At 43.5% G+C, this 10,361-nt stretch overlaps 1 protein-coding gene across 1 annotated transcript in view; it reads right to left on the bottom strand.

The window, feature by feature from the left end:
* BRWD1 (bromodomain and WD repeat domain containing 1) overlaps positions 1-6,745 on the bottom strand; it is a 138,707-nt gene extending 131,962 nt beyond the window's left edge. Inside the window, exons 1-5 of the mRNA XM_045002492.1 lie at positions 6,532-6,745; positions 6,307-6,365; positions 6,117-6,146; positions 5,887-5,946; positions 1,795-1,945 (exon numbers count right to left, since the gene is read on the bottom strand). Coding sequence (XP_044858427.1) covers positions 1,795-1,945; positions 5,887-5,946; positions 6,117-6,146; positions 6,307-6,365; positions 6,532-6,601 — 370 coding nt within the window. The 5' untranslated portion in view covers positions 6,602-6,745. The remainder of the gene's footprint in view (positions 1-1,794; positions 1,946-5,886; positions 5,947-6,116; positions 6,147-6,306; positions 6,366-6,531) is intronic.
* Positions 6,746-10,361: the final 3,616 nt, after the last annotated feature.

A 10,361-nucleotide genomic window follows, 5' to 3' on the forward strand; every position in this document is an offset into this window, starting at 1 on the left:
GAACGGGAAGACATTGCTGGACTGGTTTTGGCACAATTGGTGATGTTATATATAGTGAGCCATTTCTATCAAACACAAAGTGCAGGAGCTCTCCTACTCCAAAAAAATGGATCACTACCACATTATCCCTCGAGATCCACAAGCAGAGTCAAAAAGGGACTGGCATTTGTGTACAGAGTGCCTTGATACACTGCAAAGACCCATCATGATCTGATGCAGATACTCAAAGAGGTATCTCCACAAATTGAGATTGGAATGGACCTCAGCTGAAGCTAGGAACCTCTTTGATGGTATACGAAGGCACAAGAAACCAGAGCATTTCCAAAAGGCTCCAAGGGAGAATATTACTCCAATTAAAAACTACTCTAAGAAGGGTTTGGGTTGGGTTTTATAATATTTTGTCCTCAACTATTGCTTAAGTGGCTTTTAGGCATTCTCTTCCCCCACTTTGTTCTCACAGGTCACCATGTTTACCAATGACCCATCAACAACTGAAGTGGGATTAAAGACAGATAGAGCACTGGTGACAGTAGTCTCCTGCCAATCTGATAGGTAGCAAAAGGTTGTGTTTTTTAAAACATCTTGTCATGACTGAGAAGACTGTTTCTTTGCCTCTTCCATAACACCCACAAATTTTCAATCAGTGGATCTGTTCAGCCATAGACAGCTTGATTAGTTCTGGCTACCTCCACTGGACGGCAGATACATGTCCCTCCTCTTTGAAAGAGAGACTGTCATGACTTTCTGTAAGAAAAGTAAATTGCCAGCCTTTCTGAAAGAAACAATTGTGCAACCATTGCTCAAAAATTAAATATTCATCACCTGACATTCACAATCTAGCAATAATCACCAAGTGTCTATTTTTACATTTTTTGAGGTGGAACTATACCTTAATCTGCTCAGAAACTGAAAAGGCTGTCTTAAGTGAAGTTTCACACATACCTCCATGCATAGCACACCTCAAGATTAAATTGTTGCAACAACAAAAGCATGGATCAAATTAGCAAAGTGTGGGTCAAAGAAACTGTCAACTCCTGGTCAAGTGCAAATGAAAAAAGCTGTCCTGGTCATTCATAGCAGCTGGGAATCCAACAGTATTCAAACACTCATAAAAAACAGCAGGTACATACCCAGAGTAAAGGCACTCATACAAATCACTGACATCTTCCAGTTGCTTCCCCATATCCTACCAACATCACTTCCACTTTATCTGGATTGAACATCAGCAAGCTAGCCCTCATCTGTGCCCCTATCCAAGCACTGGGCAAAGTATTTGGAAAGTACTAGGTGGACAAGGTGAGAGGTATCTGCATTCTCTCTCTATTGGATTATGGGTGAAGTCTGTCTGTTTTTGACCTGTAAAACCCTAGCTGACTTGGGCCCTTTCTAATCAAGCCCATCCCTTTTTCTCAAAGATATTCCTTATGACTGTGGTCAGAGGAGGTGCTCAAACAAGAACATTCTTAGTCTAAATTAAACAAAGGGAGCTGCTAAGAGAGTACTGTCTATCAGGGGTCTGAATTTTGCAATTCATTGTCCCCATTCTTAGTCCAAAATAGCTGAAATCTGTTGATCTTCAGAGCAGGAGGAGTGAGCTGACTGCACCTTATTTGTGTGCCAATAGCTAATATTAGCAGCCAGGGTTGTTTCAGTTTCCTCTCCTAGTCTTGAAAAATTTGTAGGGTTTACTTTTGTTTGCTTTTAATACATAGCAATAGCACTCAGACCACTGGAGAGGCTTCCCGCCCCCCAACTGTATTGCAAAAATTTAAGTAATTAAAAATAAAACAATACCTTTCGCTGTACGTAGCAATGACTGCCTCCCTGCACCAAGTAAGGAATTCACTCTTGATATGCTGGGTGGAATCTCTTTATCCAGTATAGGGCCAATACGCTTGCAAATTTGCAACAAATGATCTGGAGCCACATGTTTGTTGGATAAGACCTGATAAGAATTTAAGTTTAAAACAAATATATGGCATATCTAGACTATATGATTCTATGTCAGTATTTACATTAACATTTAGAAGTGCCTAAATATATATATTATATAATTCATAGAGCAGAATCAGCTATATAAACTCTGATCTTTACAGTAGTGAATTTTAAACTTTAAACTTTTATAATTTAAAAATTACCCAGGAATGGGAAAGCTGTTGTAGAGAGACCCACTATACATTCGCATCTTACTATGGAAAATACAGGACTTCACACAAATGGCTCAGACTGGAGCACCCTCTCATATTCAGTATTTTCCACAAAAACTATTTTACCCAGTTAAGAGTAAAGCTTTAGCATAAGTAACATCACCACTTTACTCCAGATGCACACAAATTTCAGTGTTTCAATTCTACATGATATAATCATGTCTCATGCTCACTTTTTTTGTCTAATTTAACCAACACTCCACAAAAATACTAAGGCTCCTTGACTCCTTTTTTGTCTACTGTATGTCCGAAAAAATTATATTATGGTCAAACACACGAGACAAATTAATATAATTGGCAATGTCGACTAAGTTGTATAAACTGGAAAGTTGTAGTCCACTGACATCACTTAAGGCTTAAGTCATCTACCTAGCTCCTCTGGAAAGAGCATTGGATTCTTCAAGGAAACCACGAAATGCAGCAAACAATCCTACTCTCACTGAACTCAATGGCAAAACTTCCAAAGCTTCCACTGACATCTTAGGGGAATAAGATCACGTCCTTTACTCAATCACAAAGGAGTCTCAGATATACTTAATTTAGAATCCAAGTATACACAAGCACAGCATCTTGCAACCAAAAATACATGCGCATTTTATTTCTCATATTTTCATTTTTTCAAAGTTCACTGCAAAAAACATATATACAACTTCATGACTGACAAACTACTTGAGTAGGAGTCACATTTAAAGTTAGGGTTTCCACAGCCTCCACAAATTGGCCAAATTTTTGTTTATAAGAATGAATTAGTGTTCCCATAAGATAAAAATATCAAAATCTCAATAAGTCAACCTTAACTTGAGGCGCAGCTGCCCCATAACTAGAAAAGTAAAAATCAGACCCCCCACACACACTATTGCTGTACACTCGTTTGGCAAGTACTTGTCTTAATCTGCATACATGTTTCATATGTACATGGGAGATGAGTTATAGTTGTGAGAACCAAAACCAGTGCCTTGACTTCTGTATATTTAAAAAGGCCAAACAACTTAAATTACACCCAAATTACCTTAAAGCAGGAATCGGCAACCTTTGGCACGTGGCCCGCCAGGATAAGCCCCCTGGCGGGCCGAGCTGGTTTGTTTACCTGCTGCATCTGCAGGTTCAGCCAATCGCAGCTCCCACTAGTCGTGGTTCACCGCTCCAGGCCAATGGGGGCGGCGGGGGACTGCAGCCAGCACATCCCTCGGCCCATGCCGCTTCCCACAGCCCCCACTGCCCTGGAGTGGCAAACTGCAGCCAGTGGGAGCCACAATCGGCCGAACCTGCAGACGCAGCAGGTAAACAAACCAGGCCGGCCTGCCAGGGTGCTTATCCTGGTGGGCCACGTGCCAAAGGTTGCCCATCCCTGCCTTAAAGTTAAGTTTTCAATATATATCTATATATATACACCAATAGAAAAATTTCTGTAAATTAAAAATAAAAATGATTATTTACATTGAAATTTTAAGAAACCCCCAGCAGTGTTTAAAACCCAAATACTGCAGCACTAAGAATCTGAAAATGGAACTCACTTAATGTTAAGGTGACTTAACTGACATAAATACAAGTATTAAGCAGAATTTAAACAGGACAACTAAATGGGTTTTTTACTGTTATTAGTGACAGTGACATTAAATTAGCTTAAAAAAAATCCAGTACTGTAAGTAGTGTCATTTTAAAATTCTAAAACCATAACATTTACACTGGTTTTGGCCTGAATAGAAAATGTGATTAATATCACACTGAAATAAAGTTATGCATTACTTTCAGTATCTAAAAACTTGAGAAATGAATTTAGTGAAAGAGTTAGTGTTATTACACACTGAAACATATCTGAACGTATAATACAGTAAATTATGTTACTAAGACTGATTGCTAAACAATATTTGGTAGACCAATAAGTATACTTAAATCTTTTCATCGTTTATTGAAGAATGTTTGCCACATCCTCTAAAGAGATAAGAGTACTGACCAAGATGCTTCAAAGTAGAACACTTAATTTTCCCCTTCAAGTATATTTATGAAATACAGTTTATAAAAAGAGATACTACCTTTGTGTAATTTATACCCAATATAAGTCTTGTTAAAGAAAGTTCTTAAAAGCCTACTAAAAGATTTTTTTTTTTTTAAATGGTTGGTTTTGAGTTTTCATGACAGCAGTTATTTAAGCTCAGGCTCAGATTCTATAATGAGTACTTGGTCTGAGATGGAATACACCCAAATGCTCAACATTGCAGGTTTGGGGCCTTAAATGTTTGCCAGCTGTCCCTGAAACCCAAACCCAAAAGAATGACACTGATTAGCCTATTTTTACACTTAGACAATTAAAAGTACCTAAACAGCATAAATGGCAAAGTAAAAAAAATGTTAAAAAGCAGAAATTTTGATAACCTAAACCATTAACAGCACAGATAGGGATTTTTTTTGTTGTTGGAGGGGAGGAGGGAGACACACACAAAGGCTCCAATCCTAGGAAGTCACATGCACAGACAGATGCATGAAGCCCCAAAGTCAATGAGACTCAGCATAGGAATATGCCAGCACCACAACTGCAGAAGAATTGGGGCCTATGTAACATCCTTCACAAGAAAATCTTCTGTGCTTACCTAAAATTTAGGCTAGATCTTGGAAAGTAATCCTATTGACTTCATGCAAGTAAAGTGAGCGGGATTGGTCCTTCAGTGTACTGATTTAAAGCGGTACTATATACATTTGCTCAAAAAAGGGAACTGTCAAATTCAAAATTACATTTGTGGCTACTTTTTTTTTTTTTTAACCTATAACTACATTTTTCACATTTTTTAAGTGTGTGTAGTCAATTTCACTCTTTCCTCGTACCTTCAGTCACATACCACTTTACTTTGTCAAAGTATGGAAAAAACAGAATTTGATTGTAAAACTCCAAAGATTAGCAGAGGAACTCAGAGGCTGGTTTATTACTTGGAATTAACTACTCCAAGCTTTTTTTAAAAAGTAATATAAATAAACTGAACTATAGACTTCCTATTGATGCTGTCCTCCCTTTAGTTGGTATCCACATAGCCACATGTTATCATGTAGTATTTTAGAAACAGTAAGATAGAACACCAGGAATAGTTACATCTCTACTCTGAAATTGTTGTAAATACATTTAGTGCAATTAATTTGGCACAAGTTGTGCAGCCGTGAGCCAAAGGGCATCTTTCGGAACATTTTGATTAGTAAGAACACACTATGGACAGTAAATCAGAAAGACACCATTACAAATCCCCACCTCCAATTTCTGTACCAGTGATTTTGTTTCCTAATCTGTTGAAAACAGCAGATGTAGGAAACCAAATAAAAAATAAATACCATCCAATCAAAACCTGCTTAACAAGTCTCCTAGTGAAACACAGAAACGAAACCTCTTAACAGATTGGCTCTACCGCATAGGTAGGCAGGAACAAGGGCAAATAGCACAACCTCAAGCCCCGCCTATCCTACATAACAATATCCTCCAATTAAAAACACCCCTAACCCCTTATGTTTTTTTGTTTGTTAGTTTAAGGTAAAGTAGTCAAACACCCCTTCTAAAAAGCAGCCTTCTGTCTCCTCCCAGACCTAGGGTGAAATACAAAAATAATTAAATGTAACGGCTGTTTTTTTATTATTAAATGGAGGGTCTAATATTAACATTATTATTCTAATTCAATGTTGTTGTTTTTTTAAATCTCACCAAATCTTCATAACTTCTATAATGCTCATTTCCTTCCCAATCCAACCTTTTAGGAAGCAACTAAATTGAAAAAGAAACAAAAATGAGTGATTAAAAGGGGAAGGGTGGGGAGATCAAATTCAAAATAATGCGGGGTTTTTGTTTTTTTTTAAGGAGATGAATGACTGAAAGGAGAAAGGTAAGAGGCTAGGAGAGGGGGAAAGGCAGCAGAGAGAGTTTCACACACAGACCTGGTGCTGCTCCAGCTCCTGCACCAGCACCTGCAGGGGAAGGAAGAAACAGATGCACACGAGTTAGGGAGGGGGAACCAAACCTCGCCGTCTCTTCAGCGGCCGCCGCAGCTGCACAGGGCTCGGGGCCAGGCACCGGAGCCCGGGGCGGCGGCGGCGGGTGCGCGCGGCGCTGCCGGGCTCTACTCACCTCCGCCGCTCTGCGGCAGGGCCCGGTGGTCAGGAAGCGGGCGACGAGGAAGTAGAGCTCTGCAAGAGAGACGGGGGAGAGCCATGAACGCGGGGCCGGCGGAGCGGAGCGGGGCGGGGGAGCCCCTCACCGACTGTAATTCATAATCATGACCGGGAAGATGGCGGCGGGGAGCAGCAGGAACCGGCGGCGCCCGGCCGGCTCCCTCACGCGCTCCGCGGTTACCTGATTCAATGAGCGGCAGGGAGCCGCCGCCGCCGCCGCCGCCGGAGGAGGGGACCGAGGGCTCGGCCATGTCGGGGGCGGCCCCGCTGCTACTGCCCAGGCAGGACACGGGCTCAGGCAGCGTTTGGCGCGGGCAGGGCCCTGCTCGGCATAGTCCTGTCAGCGCCTCCCCCACCGCGAGCGAGCGAGTCTCCCCCCCGCCTCCCCCTCCTCGCTCTATCTCAGCCTCGGCCCGGCCGCCATTGCCGCGGAGCGACCCGTCGCAGTGCCCAGGCTGCCGTCTCCGCCGGGGAGGGGGGGGTGAAAAAATAGTCCCTAGCCGGGGAGACTGGGGGCGGCGGTGAGGGGAGTGTTTGTATTCGTCTCTGAACCCTTCTGGGGTGAAAAGCAGCCCGCGGCCTGCCGGTGCTGTAGCTAGCGGGGGGAGGCGGGGATCGCCGCTGTAGCTGCGGCGGTGGGGGGAGCGAGATCCGGCCGCGGAGGGGGATGTAGGGAGTCAAGCCGTGACGAGACGTTGAGGGAGCGTCTGCACGTTGGCGAGGGGGCCTGGGAGATGCGCGTGCGGCCGCCCGGCGCCGGCAGCTGCTGCGCCGCAGCGGGGGCCAGAGCGGGCTGGTGCTGGCGGGCAGGGGCCGGGCCGGGCCGGCGGTGCCTGCTGGTCTCGTGCAGCGCCCGCTCGTGCAGCGCGGACCGGCCGGGCTCCCCCGGGGCGGGGAAGGGCGAGCGGTGGCGGCCCGAGCCGGGGCAACGCGCGTCTCCTCCCCGAGGGCGCTGCTGCCCTCTGCGCCCCTGTGACGGAGCGAGCGACAACGGCGCCTCCCCTCGCCCCGTGTTAAATCAGGCTCCTCGGTGTGGGTCCCCCGCGCGCTCCCACCCGCGGGACCAAACCCCCCGGAGCCAGGGCAGGCGCCGCCGGTGCCAAACCGCCGCCGCTGGGTCTTTCCGTGACCTGCCCGGCGCAGTGTTGCTCCCAGGCTGCTTCTCGCTTGAAGGTTCCCAGAACTCAAGATGGGCCAAGCACTTCCCTGGGCTGGGTTCCCCAGCCAAGAGCCCAAAGGGTTTCTAACTACCCATGTCATTTTGCCTTGCAAACATATTCAGGTCACTGTCCATTATGGTGGTAGTTTTCACTCTCAACACTATGCCTTTAAAAACAGGAGGACTTGTGTCACCTTAGAGACTAATAAATTTATTTGGGCATAAGCTTTCGTGGCTACAGCCCACTTCATCAGATGCATAGAATAGAACATATAGTACAAAGATAGATATCTTAAGAGATGGTATGGCAACTTCCACCTTTTCATGTTCTCTGTGTGTGTGTGTATATATATATATATATACACACACACACAATATCTTCATACTATATGTATCTCCATTCTTTGTATCTGATGAAGTGGGCTGTAGCCCACAAAAGCTTATGCTCAAATAAATTTGTTAGTCTCTAAGGTGCCACAAGGACTCCTGTTCTTTTTGCAGATACAGACTAACACGGCTGCTACTTTGAAACCTGTCACTATGCCTTTAGCTTCATATGGAATTTACAAATAAGGTTTGGATCTGGAGAGCCTGAGATATTTTAAGGCCTATGCAAGGGATATGAGCTTTGCTATGCTGCCTGAGTTAGGGTTACCAACAACACACAATTCCCCATAAGTATCCAAAACATTTTTTGTATTTCCATCAGGCTGCTTGCACTCACCCTGCATCACAATGTACTTTAGTCCAGATCATAAAAGGTATTTAGATACCTAACTCCCACCGAAGGGGTGAAGCCGGGGGCTAGCCTTCCCAAAGGGGAGATCCCACCCATGTTGAAATCCATTATCTTTGTTGCTTTTTTTCTTCCCACCGTTCCTTAGAATCATGAATGCCATCATTTCATGATCCCTTTCACCTAACTTGCCTTCCACTTTCAAATGCTCAACCTGATTTGTCAAAATCAAATTTAGAACAGCTTTTCCCCAAGTTACTATCTCCACCTTCTGAAATAAAAAAAATTGTCTCCAATGCATGCCAAAAATGTGTTGGATTATCTGTGGCCCTGCTGTATTATTTTCCCAACAGATGTCTGGGTAGTTCAAGTCTCCCATCACCACCAAGTCCTGTGCTTTGGATAATTATGTTAGTTTAAAAAACACCTCATCCACCCCTGCCTTTCCTTCCTGAGCAAGCTGTACCCCTTTCTATACCCAGTCATGTATTATCTCACCAAGAGGTGGATATTTTTTGCTGTTTTTAAAATTAAATAGGCAGCTAGTATTGTTTTTAAAATGATTATGAAGAACAAGTTTAAGCTTTGTTGTAACATGCATTGTTTGCCTGGACTGCTCAAAACCTGCATGCTTGTGTAGGAGGAACTCTTTGAGTTGGCTTCTTAAATACCTTCATGCTGTTTCACATCTGATACTCCTTGATGAAACATACGAGCCTTGTCTTATAACAGGCTTATTCAAAGTGATACAAGCTACAAAAGTGAGATCTTGGAAGAGTTGCTGTTTTCATAATGTAATAAAAATAGTGTAACGATAAATAATAAATATGTGCAATAAGCTTGTCATAAAAAAGTATATTTCCAAGATCACTGCTTTTATACTCAGGTAAAGGAGAAAATCCCTGGAAATACACCTCTACCTCGATATAACGAACTTGCTTTGATCCACTGGAGTGCGCAGCCCTCTCCCCCCCCCCCCCCCCGGAGCACCGAGTTACTGCGTTATATCCAAATTTGTGTTATATCGGGTCACGTTATATCAAGGTAGAGGCGTATTCATTTTTAGGAGGGGGTTCACAAGACTCGACATTTTAGTGAAAGGGGTTCAGTGGCCCTGGAGGTTTTTCACCTTCCTCCGCAGCATGGGGTAGGGGTCGCTTGCTGGAGGATTATCTGCTACTTGAAGTCTTTAAATCAGGATTTGGGGACTTCAACAGCTGAGTCAAGGGAGAGAATTATTTCAGGAGTGGGTGGGTCAGCTTTTGTGGCCTGCATCTTGCGGGAGGTCAGACTAGATGATCATAATGGTCCCTTCTGATCTTAAGTTCTATGATTCTATGAAGGGGTGGGGTGAATTCCCTTTTGAACCCCTGCAGATGACTGAACGAAGCCCTGAAGATGAGATTAAGAACATAAAACATTAACTGGAAAGGATCCCAGGGGCTACTGCGCCCAGAGTCTCACCAGCGCAGGCAACCCCATCATACAATCCCACTCAATTTTAATTATGATTTATCAACATTCCAGGTAAGACTGCAACTGGACACTTGGCAATAAAAAAAAATCCCTCTCTAGCCCCATCTCTAGGAATAACATTGTCTATTCAGAGTGAATGTTAAAGTACATGTTTCTCTCAGTTTTTCAAAGAAAAACAAAATCCAATAAACAGACTTCTGTATGAGTTATATGTGTCACTAGTCAACCCAGGGGCTACAAAAGCAATGTCCTTTTATGACCAAGATTTTATTGGCTCTTGTTTGGTAATCAGTACATAGACACACCATGAACAATTTGTACAATTTTTTTATTCTTGTGTATTTTTCATCTTTTTAAAAACCATTATTTCAATTATTTTTCATCTTAACCTGTGTTGACAAACTGTCCTTTACAATTTGACATGATGTACCAGTATCTTGAATACTGTCATATGAAGTTAGATCTGCTATACAGAAAGTTCCACCTACTCAGGGCTTGTCTACACTTCCAGCACTGCAGCAGCACAGCTTTGCACAGTTGGAGTTGTGCTGCTGTAACGCTTAGAGAAGATGCTATGCTGACAGGAGAGCTCCTCTCACTGGTGAAGGTCCTCTGCCTCCCTGAGGGGCAGTAGCTATGT

Source organism: Mauremys mutica, chromosome 1, assembly GCF_020497125.1.
Source record: "Mauremys mutica isolate MM-2020 ecotype Southern chromosome 1, ASM2049712v1, whole genome shotgun sequence".
In the NCBI taxonomy this organism is placed as follows: Eukaryota; Metazoa; Chordata; order Testudines; family Geoemydidae; genus Mauremys; species Mauremys mutica.